The sequence below is a fragment of the Microcaecilia unicolor genome, chromosome 3 (assembly GCF_901765095.1).
Source record: "Microcaecilia unicolor chromosome 3, aMicUni1.1, whole genome shotgun sequence".
Taxonomy (NCBI): Eukaryota; Metazoa; Chordata; class Amphibia; order Gymnophiona; family Siphonopidae; genus Microcaecilia; species Microcaecilia unicolor.
The window spans coordinates 212,971,435-212,993,383 of record NC_044033.1 but is presented as its reverse complement, the minus strand read 5'-3'; the positions used below and the strand labels follow the sequence as shown (position 1 = coordinate 212,993,383).

The following is a 21,949-nucleotide window of genomic DNA, read 5'->3' as shown; positions in this document are numbered from 1 at the left end:
CGGCTTTAAAAAAAAATGTAAAAAGAAGGTAAAAACAGAGAACAGGGTGGAGGAAGGAAGGGGGGAAGATGCCAGAACTTGGCCTTGGGTGTGTGTATGGGGGGGGGGGGGGGGGGGGGGGAAGAACGACAACAACACTGGAGTGGAGGAGTGGCCTAGTGGTTAGAGCACTGGTCTTGAAATCCAGTGGTGGCTAGTTCAAATCCAGCTGCTGCTCCTTGTAATCTTGGGCAAGTCACTTAACCCTCTATTGCTTCAGCTACAAACTTTGTGAGCCCTCCTGGGACAGAGAAATATCCAGAATACCTGAATGTAACTCAGCTTGAGCTACTACTGAAAAAGGTGTGAGCAAAATCTAAATAAATAAATAAGCATCTCAGCCCTGCTTCAGGCAGCATCTTGCCTTGGGCCACCCCTGCACAGCACCAATCCTAAGTATGAAAAGGCAGGCAATATAACTGTTACATCATGCCCTCTGACACCAATACACCTATTACTGGGAAATCCGAACAAATGGACAAAGTGATGGGGCCAGATGACATGCATCTGAGGGTACTGAAGAAACTTAGGGAAGTTCTAACACCTCCCCTGTCTGACCTTGTCAAACTTCTCTAGAGTTGGGAGTGGTCCAGGACTGCAGAAGGTGCAGACCTGGTCTCTCTCCAAAGGTGGAGGTTGGGAACTACAGAGCGGAGCCGGTTAGTCTGACCTCTGTGATGAGTAAATTAATGGAAACACTTAAAAAAACAGAGGGCAGTGTTCTTTCTGGAATGCAATGGATTGCAGGACCCCAGGCAGCATGGTATTACTAAAGGCAGGTCTTGTCAGACAAACCTGATTAATTTCTTTGACCAGAGAGTTGGACTGAGGGAGAACGCTACATGTGGTGTGTTTAGATTTTAGCAAAGCCTTTGAATCAGTCCTAAACTAGTGCCCTATGGACCTTAAAGTGACTGACTTGGTTAGGAACTGGTTGAGTGGAAGGAGACAGAGGGTAAACGGAACTCACTCTGAGGAAAGGGATGTTACCAGCAGTGTGCTGCACGGTTCGGATCTTGATCTGGCGCTTTTAAACATTTTTGTAAGCAATATTGCTGAAGGGAAAGGGAAATGGGACTTGATATACCGCTTTTTTGTGGTATTGTGGAACTACATTCAAAGCGGTTTACATATATATAGGTACTTATTTTGTACCAGGGGCAATGGAGGGTTAAGTGACTTGGCCACAGTCACAAAGTGCTGCAGTGGGAATCGAACCCAGTTTCTCAGGATCAAAGTCTGCTGCACTAACCACTAGGCCACTCCTCCAGTAGCAACAGTCCATGTAGAATCTCAAATAAGGAAAGGGAAATGGGACAATATAGCGAATGATACATACCTGTAGCAGGTGTTCTCCGAGGACAGCAGGCTGATTGTTCTCACGACTGGGTTGACGGCCATGGCAGCCCCCACCAACCGGAAAAAAACTTCGTGGGCGGTCCCGCATGCAGGGCACGCCCACCGCGCTTGCGCAGCCGTCTTCCCGCCCGTGCGCGACCGTTCCCGCTCAGTTGAATGACAAGCAAAGGAATGAGTAAAACGCAACTCCAAAGGGGAGGAGGGAGGGTAGGTGAGAACAATCAGCCTGCTGTCCTCAGAGAACACCTGCTACAGGTATGTATCATTCGCTTTCTCCGAGGACAAGCAGGCTGCTTGTTCTCACGACTGGGGTATCCCTAGCTCTCAGGCTCACTCAAAACAAGAACCCAGGTCAATTGAACCTCGCAACGGCGAGGGCGTAACAGAAATTGACCTACGAAGAACAACTAACTGAGAGTGCAGCCTGAACAGAATAAATCGGGTCCTGGAGGGTGGAGTTGGATTCAAACCCCAAACAGATTCTGCAGCACCGACTGCCCGAACTGACTGTCGCGTCGGGTATCCTGATGAAGGCAGTAATGTGATGTGAATGTGTGGACAGATGACCACGTCGCAGCCTTGCAAATCTCTTCAATAGTGGCTGCCTTCAAGTGGGCCACTGACGCTGCCATGGCTCTAACACTATGAGCCGTGACATGACCCTCAAGAGCCATCCCAGCCTGGGCGTAAGTGAAGGAAATGCAATCTGCTAGCCAATTGGAGATGGTGCGTTTCCCGACAGCGACCCCCTTCCTATTCGGGTCGAAAGAAATAAACAATTGGGCGGACTGTCTGTGGGGCTGTGTCCGCTCCAGATAGAAGGCCAACGCTCGCTTGCAGTCCAATGTGTGCAACTGACGTTCAGCAGGGCGGGTATGCGGTCTGGGAAAGAATGTTGGCAAGACAATTGACTGGTTAAGATGGAACTCCGACATCACCTTTGGCAGGAACTTAGGGTGAGTGCGGAGTACTACTCTGTTATGATGAAATTTTGTATAAGGAGCATGAGCTACCAGGGCTTGAAGCCTACTGACTCTACGAGCTGAAGTAACTGCCACCAAGAAAATGACCTTCCAGGTCAGGTACTTCAGATGGCAAGAATTCAGTGGCTCAAAAGGAGGTTTCATCAGCTGGGTGAGGACGACTTTGAGATCCCATGACACTGCAGGAGGCTTGACAGGAGGCCTTGACAAAAGCAAGCCTCTCATAAATCGAACGACTAAAGGCTCTCCAGAGATGGCTTTACCCTCTACAGGATGATGGTAAGCACTAATCGCACTAAGGTGATTCCTTACTGAGTTGATCTTGAGACCAGACTCTGATAAGTGCAGAAGATATTCAAGCAGGTTCTGTGCAGGACAAGAACAAGGTTCTAGGGCCTTGCTCTCACACCAAACGACAAACCTCCTCCACTTGAAAAAGTAACTCTTTTTAGTGGAATCCTTTCTAGAGGCAAGCAAGACGCGGGAGACACCCTCAGACAAACCCAACGAAGCAAAATCTACGCCCTCAACATCCAGGCCGTGAGAGCCAGAGACTGAAGGTTGGGGTGCAGAAGCGCTCCGTCGTTCTGCGAAATGAGAGTCGGAAAACACTCCAATCTCCACGGTTCTTCGGAGGACAACTCCAGAAGTAGAGGGAACCAGATCTGAAGGGGCCAAAAGGGCGCTATCAGAATCATGGTACCGTGGTCTTGCTTGAGCTTCAGCAAGGTCTTCCCCACCAAAGGTATGGGAGGATAAGCGTACAGGAGGCCGTTCCCCCAATGGAGGAGAAAGGCATCCGACGCCAGTCTGCTGTGCACCTGTAGTTTGGAACAGAACACAGGCAGCTTGTGGTTGGTCTGAGAGGCGAAAAGGTCCACCGAGGGGGTGCCCCACTCTCGGAAGATCTTGCGTACCACTCTGGAATGGAGCGACCACTCGTGCGGTTGCATGACTCTGCTCAGCCTGTCGGCCAGACTGTTGTTTACGCCTGCCAGGTATGTGGCTTGGAGAAGCATGCCGAACTGGCAAGCCCAACGTCACATCCTGACGGCTTCCTGACACAGGGGGCGAGATCCGGTGCCCCCCTCCTTGTTGATATAATACATTGCAACCTGATTGTCTGTCTGAATTTGGATGATTTGGTAGGAGAGATGATCTCTGAAGGCCTTCAGTGCGTTCCAGACCGCTCGGAGCTCCAGGAGGTTGATCTGAAGATCTTGTTCCTGGAGGGACCACAGTCCTTGGGTGTGGAGCCCATTGACATGAGCTCCCCACCCCAGGCGAGATGCATCCGTCATCAGCACCTTCGTGGGCTGTGGAATTTGGAATGGACGTCCCAGGGTCAAATTGGTCCGAATCGCCCACCAGTGCAGCGAATTGCGGCAACTGACAGACAGGCGGATGACATCTTCTAGATTCCCGGTAGCTTGGCACCACTGGGAAGCTAGGGTCCATTGAGCAGATCTCATGTGAAGGCGAGCCATGGGAGTCACATGAACCATGGAGGCCATATGGCCCAGGAGTCTCAACATCTGCTGAGCTGTGACCTGCTGAGATGCTCTGGTCTGGGAAGCGAGGGACAGGAGATTCTGCGCCCTTGCTTCGGGAAGAAAGGCCTGAGCCGTCTGAGAATTCAGCAGAGCTCCTATGAATTCCAGAGATTGGACTGGCTGGAGATGGGACTTCGGGTAATTTATCACAAACCCCAGCAGCTCCAGAACGTGAATAGTGCACTGCATGGACCGAAGAGCTCCTGCCTCTGAGGTGCTCTTGACCAGCCAATCGTCGAGATATGGGAACACGTGCACCCCCAGCTTGCGTAGATACGCCGCAACCACCACGAGACACTTCGTGAACACCCGTGGTGCAGAGGCGAGCCCAAAGGGCAGCACACAATACTGAAAGTGCCGTGTCCCTAGACGGAATCGGAGATACTGTCTGTGAGCTGGCAGTATCGAGATGTGAGTGTAAGCGTCCTTTAAATCCAGGGAACATAGCCAATCGTCTTTCTGAATCATTGGTAGAAGGGTGCCCAAGGAAAGCATCCTGAACTTCTCTCTGACCAGATATTTGTTCAGGCCTCTCAGGTCTAGGATGGGGCGCATCCCCCCTGTTTTCTTTTCCACAAGGAAGTACCTGGAATAGAATCCCTGCCCTTCCTGCCTGGGTGGCACGGGCTCGACCGCATTGGCGCTGAGAAGGGCGGAGAGTTCCTCTGCAAGTACCTGCTTGTGATGGGAGCTGAAGGATTGGGCTCCCAGTGGGCAATTTGGCGGGGTGAAGATCAAATTCAGGGTGTATCCGCACCGCACTATTTGGAGAACCCACTGGTCAGAGGTTACGAGAGGCCACCTTTGGTGAAAAACTTTCAACCTCCCCCCGACCGGCAGGTCGTCCAGAACGGGTACTTTGATGGCGGCTATGTTCCCATGGATCCAGTCAAAAGCCTATCCCCTGCTTTTGCTGTGGAGGCGCAGGGGGCTGCTTAGGCGCACGCTGTTGACGGGAACGAGCGCGCTGGGACTGTCCCTGTGCCTGAGGAGGCCTTCGGGCCGGCTGGGTGTACCTGCGCTTGCTGTAGACGTAGGGCGCAGCCTGCCGGGCCCGGGAAAAACGTCCACCTGCAGAGGTGGATGCTGAAGGCGCCCGGTGGGAGAGCTTGTCGAGAGCGGTTTCCTGCTGGTGTAGTTGGTCCACCAACTGCTTGACCTTCTCGCTGAAAATGTTATCCCCCCGGCAAGGGACATCCGCCAGTCGCTGCTGGGTGCGGTTGTCCAGGTCAGAAGCACGCAGCCATGAGAGTCTGCGCATCACTATACCTTGGGCCGCAGCTCGAGATGCCACATCACAGGTGTCATAGATACCCCTGGACAGGAACTTTCTGCACGCCTTCAGCTGCCTGACCACCTCCTGAAATGGCCTGGACAGCTCCGGGGGGGAGCTTGTCGACCAGGTCCGCCAGTTGTCTCACATTGTTCCGCATGTGAATGCTCGTGTAGAGCTGGTATGATTGGATGCAGGTCACGAGCATGGAAGATTGGTAGGCCTTCCTTCCAAACGAGTCCAGAGTGCGAGACTCCCACCCAGGGGGCGCCGAGGCGGTATCCCTCGAACTCCGTGCTCTCTTGAAAGCAGAGTCCATGACCGCCGAGTCATGAGGCAATTGAGGCCGCATCAACTCTGGGTCTGAGTGGATCCTGTATTGGGACTCCGCTTTCTTGGGGATGGTGGGATTAGATAGTGGCTTCAGCCAGTTCCGAAGCAGTCTCCTTAAGGACATTGTGCAACGGCACCGTGGAAGACTCTCTAGGTGGTGATGGATAGTCGAGGACTTCGAGCATCTCCGCCCTCGGTTCATCCACAGTAACCACGGGAAAGGGAATGCAAATAGACATATCCCTGACAAAGGAGGCAAAGGAGAGGCTCTCAGGGGGCGAGAGCTTCCTCTCCGGTGAAGGAGTGGGGTCGGAGGGAAGGCCCACAGACTCCTCTGAGGAGAAATATCTGGGGTCCTCCTCCTCCCCCCACGAGGCCTCCTCCTCCTCGGTGTCGGACATGAGCTCTTGCAGCTCAGACCTCAACTGGGCCCGTCTCGACTGTGAGGAACCACATCCTTGATGATGGCATCGGGCGGTGGACTCCCGCGCCGGCGGGGACGAAGCTCCCTCCATCGACGTCGACGGGGACTCCACCTGCGTGGCGGTCGACACCAGTGCCGCAAGCGGCGTCGGAGGCCTCAGCATCGGGCCAGAGCACACCGGCGCCTCCATCAACGGCGCCGTGGGCGCAAGCACCCCCGGTGCCGGCAGAGACTGGCACATCAGCCCTTCCAGGATCCTGGGAAGGATGGCTCGGAGGCACTCGTCTAGGCCCGCTGTCGGGAAAGGCAGGGGGGCCGGTGTGAGTGTCGGTGCCGGAAGCTGCTTGGGTCCAGGAGACAGTACCGAAGTACCCGCGGACTGACGCAGCGACACCTCTTCAACCGAGGGGGAACGCTCCTCCCGGCACTGCCGCTTCCTGGGCGTCAAGTCGTCTCTCGAAGTACCAGAGCTGGCAGTCCCGTGCGCCGTGGGCGACCGATGATGTTGCTTCTTTGCTTTCTTTCGATGCCCATCATCGGTGCTCGGCGGAAGAGATGAGGAGGAGGTGGAACGCCCCCCCCCCCCCGGCCTCGAGGAATCGGATCCGAAAGGGTTCGGTCCCGATGGCCCTGGGTAGAGGGAGTATCCGGGGCAGACTACCCGCACGGCCGCTCACCCCGCCGTCACCGGCAGGCCGGCGGGCCAACGGTACCTGTACTCCTGGGGTCGGTGCCAGAGTCAGCGCCGATTTCGTCGACATCGGTACCAGTACCGAAGACCCAGCCGTCGACACCGATGCCGTCAAGGTCGACGTCGAAGGGCCGGCGCAAGTTCCAAAAAGACGGTCCTGAAGAACTTGCCTCGCCACCTGTGTCCGCTTCCTTAAGCCGAGACACAAGGTGCACGTCTTGGAATTATGCTCCGGGCCGAGGCACTGGAGGCACCAAGTGTGGGTATCGGTCTGCGAGATCTGCCGGCCGCACCGACCACACTTTTTGAATCCGCTCGGGACCTTCGAGGACATCGATGGAAAAATCGCGTCGGCGAGGTCAAAGTCATCGATGGTGGCGGTGAAAAGCACACTCGAAAAAGAAAAGGCCGCGACAAAGCGCCCTCGCGGCTAAGAACGACAAGGACAACTCCTTTTTTTTTTTTTTTTTTTAGTTTCCTAAGAAAAAAAGACCACGCGAACGCGTACGCGAAACAAGAAAAAACCGCGGCTAGGCTGCAATCCGGTTTCCGGGGCTGACAAAGAGAGAGACGGTAACACGTCTCTCTTCAGCGCGGAATAGAAAAAAACTGAGCAGGAACGGTCGTGCACGGGCGGGAAGACGGCCGCGCATGTGCGGTGGGCGTGCCCTGCGTGCGGGACCGCCCGTGTAGTTTTCTTCCGGTTAGTGGGGGCTGCCGTGGACGTCAACCCAGTCGTGAGAACAAGCAGCCTACTTGTCCTCGGAGAAACTGCCTTTCTGTGTTTTTTGCAACTACATTCAAAGCGGTTTACATATATACAGGTACTTATTTTGTACCTGGGGCAATGGAGGGTTAAGTGATTTGTCCACAGTCACAAGGAGCTGCAGTGGGAATTGAACCCAGTTCCCTGGGATCAAAGTCCGCTGCACTAACCACTAGGCTACTCCTCCAGCTAATGGACTCTTTGGTAAGATTTGCCTCTTTGTGGATGATATAAAAATCTGCAATAGGGTAGACAGACACTCTTGATGGTGTGGATAACATCAGGAGAAACTTAGAAGAATGGCCTGGCATTTGACAGCTAATATTTAATGCTAAAAAAAATTTAAGTCATGCATTTGGGTACAAAATACGGAGGGAGTGGCACAGTTTAGGGAGTGAAGTACTTTTGTGCAGGAAAGAGGAGCAGAACTTGGGTGGGATTATATGTGATGACCTTAAGGTGGTCAAACAGGTAGAAAAGGTGATAGTGAAAGCTAGAAGGATGCTTGGGTGCATAGGGAGAGAAATGGCCATGTTAGGCGTCACCGAACAGGAAAGGGATCTAGGAGCGGTGTTGATGATATGTTGAAACCCTCTGTTCAGTGTGCGGCGGCGGCTAAGAAAGCAAATACAATGTTAGGTATTATTAGAAAAGGAATGGAAAACAAAAATTAGGATGTTATGCCTTTGTATCGCTCCATGGTGGAACCGCACCTTGAATATTATGTTCAATTCTGGTTGTTGCATCTCAAAAAAGATATAGTGGAGTTAGAAAAGGTACAGAGAAGGGCGACAAAAATGATAAAGGGATGGGAGGATTTCCCTATGAGGAAAGGCAGAAGTGGCTAGGGCTCTTCAGCTTGAAGATGGCTGAGGGGACATACGATAGCGGTCTATAAAATACTGAGTGGAGTGGAACGGGTAGACGTGAATTGCTTGTTTATTCTTTCCAAAAATACTAGGACTAGGGGGCACGCGATAAAGCTACAAAATAGTAAACTTAAAACAAATTGGAGAAAATATTTCTTCACTCAACATCTATTTAAACTCTGGAATTTGTTGCCAGAGAATGTAGTAAAAGCAGTTAGCTTAGCAGGGTTTAAAAAAGGTTTGGATGGTTTCCTAAAGGAAAAGTCCACAGACCATTATTAAAACAGACTTGGGGAAAATCCACTGCTTATTTCTAGGATAAGCAACATAAAATATATTGTACTTTTTTGGGATCTTGCCAGGTACTTGTGACCTGAATTGGCCAATGTTAGAAACAGGATGCTGGGCTTGATGGACCTTCAGTCTGTCCCAGTATGGCAATACTTATGTACTTATGAGGTGATGATGTCCCCCGTATAAGACTATGGTGAGACCTCATTTAGAATATTGTGTACAACTCTGGAGACCACACCTTCAAAAAGATATAAACGGGATAGAGTCAGTTCAGACGGCTTTCTCTATCCGCCTGGATCCAAACGGCGTGCTCTCTCTCTCTCGTGATCCATTAGCACAGCAGTCTCTATCACCCTCCTCTTCCCTACCCTCTAACTTCTCTTTTATCTTTCCTTTAAAACACTGCTGTTCTTTTAACTTTCTGTACTTATGGATTATGTGCATCGCTTTGTTATCTCACCAAGGAAAAGTGATTAATCAAGTTCTAATAAATCAAATCAAATACTAAAATGGTCAGTGGTCTTCGTTAGTTGCCTGTTTCAGTAAGACTTGTTTTTAAGACTTTATGTCTTGTTTTTCAAAGCTCTTTTCTTGCAATCTCCGAAGTATCTTTCAGAACTTTTGTTTCAGTGAGTTCATCAACAGTTATTTCTTCGTTCATCATGGCATAGTTTATTGCAACTTCCTTCACTTCAAGAGATGGAGTTGACTTCCACTAGAAAGAGAGCTTTTCGTTATGTGGGACCTCAGTTGTGGAATTCACATCCTGCTACTGTTAGCAGCATTACCAACTACCTCGGGTTTCAGAAAGTTTTGAAAACTTGGCTTTTTAAAATTAATTTTAATTAGGTATTGACTATAACACTAATTATTTGAGATTCTTGCCATGGAACTTTTTCTGTTAATAGTACGTTGTTGTTTTTGTAAATTATAGGTTTATTACATAAGTACATAAGTATTGCCATACTGGGAAACACCAAAGGTCCATCAAGCCCAGCATCCTGTTTCCAACAGTGGCTAATCCTGGTCACAAATACCTGGCAAGATCCCAAAAAAGTACAAAACATTTTATACTGCCTATTCCAGAAATAGTAGATTTTCCCCAAGTCCATTTAATAATGGTCTATGGACTTTTCCTTTAGGAAGCCGTCCAAATCTTTTAAAAACTCTGCTAAGCTAACCGCCTTTACCACATTCTCTGGCAACCAATTCCAGAGTTTAATTACACGTTGAGTGAAGAAAAATTGTTAATTGCTACCTTTTTATTGTAAACCACTTTAAAACTTACGTACCGGGCAATATATCAAGACAATAAATCCAATCTCAATATGTATACTTTGGAAGAAAGGCAGGAGGGGGGAGATATGATAGAGATGTTTAAATACCTTCATGGCATAAATGAACAGGAGGCTAGTCTCTTTCAACTGAAAGGAAGCTCTGGAATGAGGGGGCAAAGGATGAAGGAGAAAAGGGACAGACTCAGAAGTAACCTTTCTTCATGAAAAGGCTGGTGAAATCGTGGCACGGCCTCCTGGTGGAAGCAGTGGAAATGAAAACTGTACCTGAATTCAACAGAGCTTGGGAGAACTACATAGGATCTCTAAGGGACAGGAAGGGATAGTAGATGACATGGATAGGCAGATTGGGTAGGCCATATGGTCTTTATCTGCCATCATTTTCTCTGTCAGTGGGGCTGCTATGAACTGTTGAACTGCAAGGAGAGGCTAACAGAATACCATCAGGGCTCTGTAAACACTATTGAACCCTAGGCAAAAATACATTTATGGACCTCCTACCATGGACCTCACTCACTGGCCCCACCAGTACTTCATTCATGGCCTTCACCCCCACATTGCACATCTCCAGAAAGGGCAGATGAAGTGGAGAGCCTGGCTGTGGGCATGGAGGCAGCCATAGTGTGTAAGTGAGCATGGGGACCATACAAGCATGTTCCCAATGGAATGGCTTAATGGTTAGCGCTGGAGAGCTGACAAGTTACCCAGTTGCTGGAGGGAAATTTTAGGCCAGTCCTGGGTTTCTGACAACCCTGTCCTGGTACATTATAGGACCTGAAATGCTGATTTCAATTGGTGGTATCAGGGACTACAACTAGAACACTAAATTTACGGTATTTTGTAAGCCACATTGAGCCTGCTAATATATGGGAAAATGTGGGATACAAATGTTACAATAAATAAATAAATTGGAATTATAAATGGAGTGGAGGAGTGGCCTAGTGGTTAGGGTGGTAGACTCTGGTCCTGGAGAACTGAGTTCAATTCCCACTTCAGGCACAGGCAGCTCCTTGTGACTCTGGGCAAGTCACTTAACCCTCCATTGCCCCAGGTACAAATAAGTACCTGTATACAATATGTAAGCCGCATTGAGCCTGCCATGAGTGGGAAATGCCATGAGTGGGAAAGCGCAGCGTACAAATGTAACAAAAAAAAAATTATGATTCCCTTCTGACAATGACCATGATATATAATTGCTGCTTTTTAATATATTTATAAATGATTTAGAGATGGGAGTAACCAGTGAGGTAATTAAATTTGCTGATGACACAAAGTTATTCAAAGTCATTAACTCGCAAGAGGATTGTGAAAAATTACAAGGACCTTACGAGACTGGGCAGCTAAATGGCAGATGATGTTTAATGTGAACAAGTACAAGGTGATGCATGTGGGAAAAAAGAACCCAAATTATAGCTACGTCATGCAAGGTTCCACATTAGGAGTTACGGACCAAGAAAGGGATCTGGGTGTCATCGTTGATAATACACTGAAACTTTCTGCTCAGTGTGCTGCTGCGGCTAGGAAAGCAAATAGAATGTTGGGTATTATTAGGAAAGGTATGGAGAACAGATGTGAAGATGTTATAATGCCGTTGTATCGCTCCATGGTGCGACCGCACCTTGAGTATTGTGTTCAATTCTGGTCACCACATCTCAAGAAAGATATACTAGAACTGGAAAAGGTGCAGCGAAGGGCGACAAAAATGAAAGCAGGGTTGGGATGACTTCCCTATGAAGAAAGACTAAGGAGGCTAGGGCTTTTCAGCTTGGAGAAGAGATGGCTGAGGGGAGACATGATAGAGGTATATAAAATAATGAGTGGAGTGGAACAGGTGGATGTGAAGCGTCTGTTCACGCTTTCCAAAAATACTAGGACTAGGGGGGGGCATGCGATGAAACAGTATAGTAAATTTAAAACAAATAGGAGAAAATATTTCTTCACCCAACGCATAATTAAACTCTGGAATTCGTTGCCGGAGAGCGTAGTGAAGGCAGTTAGCTTGGCAGAGTTTAAAAAGAGGTTGGACGGTTTCCTAAAGGACAAGTCCATAGTCCGCTACTAAATGGACTTGGGAAAAATCCACAATTTCGGGAATAACTTGTATAAAATGTTTGTACATTTGGGTAGTGTGCCAGGTGCCCTTGACCTGGATTGGCCGCTGTCGGGGACAGGATGCTGGGCTCGATGGACCTTTGGTCTTTTCCCAGTATGGCATTACTTATGTACATGGCTTTGATTGGGCATTCTGATAAGGAAAGCAGTTTATATACATCTTAAACACTAATAGGTCGATATTGAAAGCCAGTTAATTGGGTAAGAGAGCCTCTTGTTCAGTTAACTGGTGCTAAGCATGCCCCAAGGGAATATTTAGTGGCATTTACCTAGAGATGCCAAGTTACCCAATTCCAGCCTGGATATTGAGCCTGTCCTGGATTTCTAACCACCCCCATCCTGGTGTATTATGAGACTTGCAGCACTGATTTCAACAGGTAGGATCAGATACTACATATCCCATACTGCTTTGGGGTATAAGTTCAAACCCAGGACTGTCCTGTTAGTGCCACTGAGTGGGCTCTGAGGGCATGTAGTGGCTGAATATTCCCTCTAACCACTAAAGACAAAACTGGTTGGTGATCTGGGGCAGAGTCAGCATTTAACTGAATTTTTTGTTTTGCATTTGTGATTTATGTTGATATTTATTACTGTCTTTTTGTTATATGCTCAAATTGTAAGATGATGCAGGCTACAAGTTTTATAAATAAATAAGTAAATAAGGTAGACTAACCAAAGATAGGGTTGCTTGCTATTTGTGCAGTTAACATAACTGGTTAAAGGTTAAATATTAGCACTTATCTGGTTAAGTGCAGACTCTGCCCCCGGAGCACCCACACAATAACAAAATAGATCTAAAATATATGTTTTAAAAGTAATGGCTTAGAAGTCTGTGTTTTCAGTTGTCCCGACCTTTAGAACATAAGCTACTCCAAGTCAGACCAAGGTCCAGCAAGCCCAGCATCCTGTTTCCGCGGCCAGTCTAGATTGCAAATAGCCGGCAAACCCCATAAAGTAGATCTATTTCTCATAAATGATTTCCAGGGATAAGCAGTGGCTCTCCCAAGTCTACCCAGCTAATAATTTTTATGGATTTTTCCTCCAGGAACTTGTCCAGTTCTCTTTTGACTCTGCTATATTGGCAACCTTAACCAAATCCTCTGACAAGAGATTCCATGGCTTAATTAGTGCTACATGTAAAAAAAAGACTTTCTATGATTTGATTCTAACCATGTCAGTGTCTTTTCTTCTCTGATGACCGGGGGGGGGGGGGGGTGGGGGGGGGAGGAGGTCCTAGTACATGCTGGGATTTGTACTTAATTGTTATTCTTAGCAACACAAACTCCAAGTCAATGGATATGGTATAAAACCAGACCTGGTTGCGTCTGTCACTGGAGTTTTCTGGCCACTCCTATTCCTCCAGTACAGGAGTTTTCAACCTAGTCCTTGGGGCACACCTAGCTACAAACTATGAATATGCATGAGACAGATTTGCATAGAATGGAGCTAGCCATTTGGAACTCACAGTGAATGAACGACAGAGTTATAAGTTCAGATAAATCTGCACCTGTTTGTTTTTCAACCTCCAATGCTTGCTGTTGATTTTTGTTAAAGAAGCTGTAAGTTTTATGACTTCATTTAGATCTTAGGGAACATATTTTATCCCTTAACTAGATGGATCCTGGTGGTATATGATGCTTATTGAGAATTCATTTACTATCACATTCTGTTTTGAGTTAAATTCCACATTGGGTTAAAGCACTCAAGTTAAAAATAGGGAGTTACTTATGGAGAGTATATCATGAAGTATAGAGCTTTCAAGTGAGCCGCTTTTGCGGCCTGACTCACTGAAGTTACGCTCAGCCGCAGACACAGTCTATACTAAACTCTCCATTGAAACCTTTAATAAATAAAGATTTACTATTTGTCTTCTCTTTAGGCATCGTTTATACTACTTTCCTAGACATATTTTTGAGATTGACTTTTCGTGTGGTATATTTGAGTTGTCTCTCCCCTGGGATTTTTTTTTTAGTATTTATAGAATGGACCTAGTGCATGCAAATTTATCTCATGTATATTCACTGTGGATATCCAGAAAACCTGACTAGCTAGGTGTTTCCGGCGAACCCCTGCTCCAATAGAAAAGCTGATTTTTAAAGGTGCAGAGACACCGGGTAATATTTCAAAACCCTGGGATCTAGTTCGCTTGGAAGTGCTGCACAAAACTCTGTGATTCCCACTTCGGCTCAACCAACTTTTTAGTTTCTCTCCTGTGATATTTTCATCCTCTTTTCACAGGACACCACCATCACCACAGCTCAACTAGAGCAGTTCGCCAGGGAACTGAAACAGAAGAGGATCACGCTGGGTTTCACCCAGGCAGATGTGGGTCTGGCGCTGGGGGCTCTCTATGGTGGGTTGTTTATCTGATGTGAGTTCTAATTAGTGTGGTAGCCATGTTAGTCCACTTTAAAGGTAATATATAGAAATAAAACAAAACAAAAGAAAATAGGGTGATATCTTTTTTAATGAAATAAGTTATACATTATTTTGACAAGCTTTTGAAAGCAGAACTTTCTTTTCCAAGACAGTTTTTTTGTCTCTGACCCTTGGAGACAAGTCACTTGGGGCCCTTTACTAAAGCTTTAGCAAATGCTAACTAAATTAGCACACGCTAAATGCTAAGCTTCTTAGCATTTAGCACACACTAATTTTGTTAGCACACACCAAGGATTATTAAAAGGGCCTCTTTATTTCCTTGAAGCACAAAGGAGTGGAAGAAAATCAAAAGATCTCACCTACAGCTTATTTTTACAATTTTGCTTCCATGCTATGTCTGGTGCACGGGGACAGAAATTTAACCCGTCCTTGCCCATCCCCACTGGTCCCCGCAAGAATTTAACCTGTCCCTGCTAGAATGTAACCCAGTCCCCCCCCCCCCCCCCGCAAGAATGGTACCTTAAAAAAAATTTCCAGTCGACTCTCTCAGTCTCTCTCTGGGTTCGAGCCGCAACGCTGCAGGCAAGGAAGGAACGGAAGCTGGAACTTGGAACACTCTGGTGCACACATGTAAGACTTGTCTCTTGATTCGCTGTCACTGTGTGCCGAGAGGTCGCCACATGCACGTGCCAGTGGGTCAGGTGACCTCTGATGCTTGTGCCTGCGCATCAGCCTGGGAGCAGAGAGGGTTATGGAAGACTTTCCGCATCTGCGCTGTTAAAGCAAGGAGGAGGAAGCTACAAAGAACTTGGTACTTGGTAGGTGAGAGGCTGGCACAGGTTTTTTAGGATACCCACAATGAATATGCATGAGATAGATTTGCATGCACTACCACCATTGTATGTAAATGTATCTCATGCATTTTCGTTGTGAGTATCCCAAACATCTGACTGGCTAGGCATGTCCTGAGGACTGGGTTGAGTACCACTAAATAGTATTGATGGGCCATGCTTCCATGATGGCTGGGGACAGTGTTGGCAAGTTCTTACAAAAACACAAAAAAATGCAGTATCCGCTAGTGCTTAATGAGCTAATCTAATACCTAGCAACATAATGCACTAGTGTAAAACATTCAAACAATGCTGAAATATTTTTTATATATTGCAGAAAAGCCCTCAGAAACCAAAGGACTCCAACCTTTGGTAGAACATGGTTTCATTTATAAACTAGTGCTTTGTTTCTATCATGGGGCTAAAACTCCATTTTATGTACAATCATTTAAAGTGCAACAAACTGTAAACATTAATCGTGGAAAAAAATTGTAGACTTATCAAGCTTATCCAAATTACAAAAATTGAACCAGCACTTAACTTTCAAATGTTCTACGGGGCCACCGTTTCACCCCTGTAAGGCTTTGTCAGGAACAAGTGCTGTCCAATCAAAACGTCAAAACTGTCTGCATTCATACAAATTTCTCTTCAGCGCCATCTTGAAGAGAAATTTGTATGAATGCAAACAATTTTGGCGTTTTGATCGGACAGCACTTGGAAAAGCTTGATAAGTCTAGCATTTTTACACTAGTGCATTCTGTTGCTAGTATTACACAGTGCTGGCAACCCATGGCACTTAACATAGTGATACCAAGTTACCCAGTTCTAGGCTGGAGATTTTAGGACAGTCCTGGATTTCTGACCATCCTATCCTGGTGCTTTATGAGACTTGCGGCATTGATTTCAATGGGTAGGATCAGAGACTACAAATCCCACACTGCTGTGGAATATAAATTCTGAACCAAGATAGGACAACAAATTCAAGCCTAGAACCGGGTAACTTGACATCTGTGTTAAGACCTGCCATAGAAACACTCATGCTTGTGGCAGCCCCCATAAGTCGTTCCCAGCTTGCTGCTTGTGTACAGGGGGGAATCACCATACCAAACCACATCATGCACTTTGATAGGGCTGGCATTTACTTCTCATATCACTACATACTGACTGTATAAGGGGATGGCAGTATAGCAGCCCATCACGTTGATCAACCTCCAGAACATGAGCAAATACAAATAGCACTCTCGACTGCTCATGTGTTAATACTTTCTGGCAAAAAAAATGGTCAACGATCCAAAACATTATTGAAAATCAACAATTCAATTTTGCTATCCAGCATCATCCTACATTCAGCATATCCTTCTGTACAACTAGATGATACACAATCATGTTTATTTGACACATTAATTGCACTTGCAATCCAAATGATTCTTAGTTGTTGGAAGACTGCCACAACTCAGAATGATATCTTTTGGTGGCATACAAGTTGTCTTATGGATAAATACAAACGAAAGGCTGCAGAAAAAAAAAACCCATTGATATCATTTGTAAGATTTGGAAACCCCTTGAAATTTCTCTCATCAATGATTCTTTTATTGATATTTTATATAGTTCTCCTCAGTTGAATTTTGTTCGTTATAAAAATTCAATAAAATGTTTTGAACTTAAAAATAAAAATAGCTCCCTAGGACACTTCTAAACATACTCCGTGACCATGCGCAGGGTGCCTTGGCTCCTGAAAACTCAGGCTCTGCAGTTTTTGTAACCGCTTCTTAATACAGGATAACTGTGGGGAGGGTTTGTTGGGGGTTTTGTTTTCTCTCCTGGCCTGTTCCTTTTTTTGGCTTCCTGGCAGCCCCAGCTTGGTTCTGCAGTCCTTGACTGGTTCCTCTCCTTGCAGGGAAAATGTTTAGCCAGACCACCATCTGCCGCTTCGAGGCCCTGCAGCTAAGCTTCAAGAACATGTGCAAACTGAAACCGCTGCTACAGCGCTGGTTGAATGATGCTGATGCCAATGAAAATTTGCAGGAGGTACTAGGCCTGGCTCTGTTACTGTGTGCATGACCTCTGGGAGATGCATTCGATATTTTAGTATCTCATTTCAGAACCTAGTTCTCTCATTTACTATGTATGTGCAACCTTATGCTGTCTCACTTTGTCTTCCTGTATCCACTTCTAATTCTTGGTTCTACAACAGTCTGTGTGACCTCAGGTGAATCCCTTTATCTTGCTGTGCCTCAGTTCTAACCCTGTTTCCATCTCTTTGTACGAATGAGTCTGCATTGTGGTTCCCTCCATCTGATGGCCACATGCAGCAGGTCTTTGTTCTGCCATCTCATGTCTTTTGGTTAAATAATAATCCAGTTACTGAAGTATGGAAATATAAGAGGAAGATGTGTTGCAATTTACCAGTTTTATTTCAGTAAAATTCCTTGGATCAGGAGCTGCTCCTGACTTTTTCCTTCTGTTCTCTGTCCCCCACCCCTTGCAGCTTTGTAATATGGAGAATGTTCTCCAGCAAGCAAAGAAACGGCGAAGAACCAGCATTGAAAATAATGTCAAAGGGATGCTGGAATATTTCTTTCTTAAATGCCCAAGACCTAACCTGGTGGAGATCGCTCACATCGCTGGTGAGCTCAGCCTGGAGAAAGATGTAAGTAGCAGACCTATTTTAAATACCTAAAGGTATAGTTGTAATGACTGTTCTCCCCAATAACAAAAAAAGTATAATTAATTTCAGAGCTTCTCCAAGGCAGAAAGAACACAGCCTATGCTTCAGATTCCAATGCATGTTTATATCTTACACTTTTTGAAAAGGAAAAATTCCAGAAATTTAAAAGAAAAAAAAACCCCAACCCAAATCCTGTAATAGGACAGAGCAGTGGGGGAAAAAAATGCTATAGGACTTTTCCTCCACCTAGGGTGAATTTAAAGAAGTGATGCAAACCTGTTTGCAGATATATATATATATATACACAGTGGGGGAAATAAGTATTTGATCCCTTGCTGATTTTGTAAGTTTGCCCACTGACAAAGACATGAGCAGCCCATAATTGAAGGGTAGGTTATTGGTAACAGTGAGAGATAGCACATCACAAATTAAATCCGGAAAATCACATTGTGGAAAGTATATGAATTTATTTGCATTCTGCAGAGGGAAATAAGTATTTAATCCCTCTGGCAAACAAGACCTAATACTTGGTGGCAAAACCCTTGTTGGCAAGCACAGCGGTCAGACGTCTTCTGTAGTTGATGATGAGGTTTGCACACATGTCAGGAGGAATTTTGGTCCACTCCTCTTTGCAGATCATCTCTAAATCATTAAGAGTTCTGGGCTGTCGCTTGGCAACTCGCAGCTTCAGCTCCCTCCATAAGTTTTCAATGGGATTAAGGTCTGGTGACTGGCTAGGCCACTCCATGACCCTAATGTGCTTCTTCCTGAGCCACTCCTTTGTTGCCTTGGCTGTATGTGTTGGGTCATTGTCGTGCTGGAAGACCCAGCCACGACCCATTTTTAAGGCCCTGGCGGAGGGAAGGAGGTTGTCACTCAGAATTGTACGGTACATGGCCCCATCCATTCTCCCATTGATGCGGTGAAGTAGTCCTGTGCCCTTAGCAGAGAAACACCCCCAAAACATAACATTTCCACCTCCATGCTTGACAGTGGGGACGGTGTTCTTTGGGTCATAGGCAGCATTTCTCTTCCTCCAAACACGGCGAGTTGAGTTCATGCCAAAGAGCTCAATTTTTGTCTCATCTGACCACAGCACCTTCTCCCAATCACTCTCGGCATCATCCAGGTGTTCACTGGCAAACTTCAGACGGGCCGTCACATGTGCCTTCCGGAGCAGGGGGACCTTGCGGGCACTGCAGGATTGCAATCCGTTATGTCGTAATGTGTTACCAATGGTTTTCGTGGTGACAGTGGTCCCAGCTGCCTTGAGATCATTGACAAGTTCCCCCCTTGTAGTTGTAGGCTGATTTCTAACCTTCCTCATGATCAAGGATACCCCACGAGGTGAGATTTTGCGTGGAGCCCCAGATCTTTGTCGATTGACAGTCATTTTGTACTTCTTCCATTTTCTTACTATGGCACCAACAGTTGTCTCCTTCTCGCCCAGCGTCTTACTGATGGTTTTGTAGCCCATTCCAGCCTTGTGCAGGTGTATGATCTTGTCCCTGACATCCTTAGACAGCTCCTTGCTCTTGGCCATTTTGTAGAGGTTAGAGTCTGACTGATTCACTGAGTCTGTGGACAGGTGTCTTTCATACAGGTGACCATTGCCGACAGCTGTCTGTCATGCAGGTAACGAGTTGATTTGGAGCATCTACCTGGTCTGTAGGGGCCAGATCTCTTACTGGTTGGTGGGGGATCAAATACTTATTTCCCTCTGCAGAATGCAAATAAATTCATATACTTCCACAATGTGATTTTCCGGATTTAATTTGTGATGTGCTATCTCTCACTGTTACCAATAACCTACCCTTCAATTATGGGCTGCTCATGTCTTTGTCAGTGGGCAAACTTACAAAATCAGCAAGGGATCAAATACTTATTTCCCCCACTGTACACACACACAGACATATATATATATATATACATATATAAACTTTGGGAAAACAATGCAATTTGTCTTTTCCTTCTGTTTATTATAAATATTTGCTATATCGCTTTTTCTAAAACACAGATCAAAGCCGTTTATATGTAAATAACAAAAATATAAAAAATTGGTAAAGAATGCCATTAATCAGGACAGATGCAGGTAGGTTGGTGGTGTTACTCACCACAAGAAGTTTAGAATTGCTTTGAGGGGGAGAGGAATTTTATTGAAACACCCTGCCCATACCACCTTATGAAATGTTCCACCCCCACTTTATTTTTCATTGCTCTCACCCTTTCTATCCACTTTTCTGTTCCTCAGGTTGTCCGAGTCTGGTTCTGCAACCGGCGTCAGAAAGGAAAACGCAACCTTTGTCCACCCCAGGAAGATTGCGACAGCAGCAGCGGTAGTGGCAGCCAGTACCCCACAATCCCTCAGCCCCTTTCAGGGGCCGCTCCACTGCAGCCAGGGCTTGTTGCCCCACCTGCACAGGGCTATCCTGGGCCCCCCTTCCCCACTCTGTACACCTCCCAGTTCCATGAGGGATCAATACCTGCAGACAGAGCCATGAGCTCCACCTAAAACACTTCTGCCACCACAAAAAGGTGAATGCTGGAACACTGCACTTTCCCTGTTTTTTAGCTGTCCTGAGTTACAGCTTGAAGTAGACGGTGTACGGGCCTGCTAGGGAGAAGCCCACAAAGAAAGAAGCAGAAGGATTGGTTTTGTTCATGTTTGTTTTACTTAGACCTGCATATTTACTTTAAATATATACATATGTATGAAATACGTTGCTGACCACAGAACAGGGAAAGAGCCCACCTATCAGTCAGCATCTTGGAGAGAGAAATATCTTATTGTTTCATTAGTCAGGCTCCCATCATGGTGTCTTATATCTGGGTGTTTTGTGTCCTCTTCAAGCAACATAAGTTTTGTGTAAGTTTGTTGCTGTCAGCGCTAGGATTCCCCACCAGTGCTCAAGCTTGGTTGTGATCCACACCTGCTCCAGCTATGTCTCTTTCTGCTTGGATGCCCCTCAAGTGATATGTGTCTCTCTCTCCACCTTATGACACCCCTTAGCCTTAGCTGATAGATCTGGGTCTCTAATGCTCTTGAGTGCCATAACACCCTTTAGGTGACTGTACCTCTCTCTTTTGAAAATAAGGGTTACATGGATGTTACATTTTACATATGACGCCACTATTCCTTGGAAGTGTGACAGTTTCAAAATTTAGACTTGTGGTCTGCTTTCATTTAGACTGATTTAAAAATAAACATCCATTAAGTGTTATGTCTACTATATCTTCACTATATTTGTGGGTTTTCCCCCGACCTCCTTAAGCTTCTGACATAGATGTTAATATGGTAAAAGGGACTTCAGAATTTGGAATGTGCTTTTTTCTTTAAAGAAACAGGTACTCCTAATTTAATCAGACCCCACAGGGGATTGTGACTCAAGGAGGTTTCATGAGCAGGCCACAGCGTGATATCATAAAGCTGAAGCCAGGCCACCCAAGGTGGTTTTCATTCTCCACAAAGCAGCAGCAATCTCAGTACACCCAAAACAATATAATTGATAGGCAAACAAGAACTGAGGTTTCAGACCAGATAATGGGCCAAGCACGCTGCTGCCGTTTCTTGTTCATCAAACATCCTTGTTGTGACTGGCTAGGGAGAGGCAAGGCACATGGGAAAATTAGGAATAACGTTAAAGCACATATTCAAAACCTGGCCACAGCTAGGCATCAGCATTGAATATTCAGGTTAAAGCAGCTGGCTAGCAATTAACCACTGCATGAAGAGAAAAGTCAGGTCGATATGGTCCAATTGGTCCGGTTAACTTAGGTAGTTAAGTGCTAAATATCAGCATTTAACCATACAGTACCAACCCCACCCCCACAAAACAATCAGCTTTTTCTTCAGCGGTCTGTGGCGATATTCAGCGGCACTAACCGCTTACTTGGCATCTAAGATCAACGGATAAGCATACACAAGCTGTTTCTAGGCAGTTAAATCGCTTTGAAGATCCAGCCCTAAATGTCTAGGGACAGGCTGGAGGGTAGAGTAGGTCGTTGAGGAAATCAAAACAGTTAGCAGTAGCGCCCAAACATTTATAGAATATGACCTAATTTTAACACTCAAATACACATG

The 21,949-nt window shown here is 46.3% G+C and overlaps 1 protein-coding gene across 1 annotated transcript in view; it reads left to right on the top strand.

Annotated features, from left to right (window-relative positions):
* POU5F1 (POU class 5 homeobox 1) overlaps window positions 1–21,034 on the top strand; it is a 40,493-nt gene extending 19,459 nt beyond the window's left edge. The window contains exons 2-5 of the mRNA XM_030195343.1: window positions 14,230–14,344; window positions 17,098–17,228; window positions 17,689–17,850; window positions 20,120–21,034. Coding sequence (XP_030051203.1) covers window positions 17,103–17,228; window positions 17,689–17,850; window positions 20,120–20,380 — 549 coding nt within the window. The 5' untranslated portion in view covers window positions 14,230–14,344; window positions 17,098–17,102 and the 3' untranslated portion in view covers window positions 20,381–21,034. The remainder of the gene's footprint in view (window positions 1–14,229; window positions 14,345–17,097; window positions 17,229–17,688; window positions 17,851–20,119) is intronic.
* The last annotated feature ends 915 nt before the right edge of the window (window positions 21,035–21,949 follow it).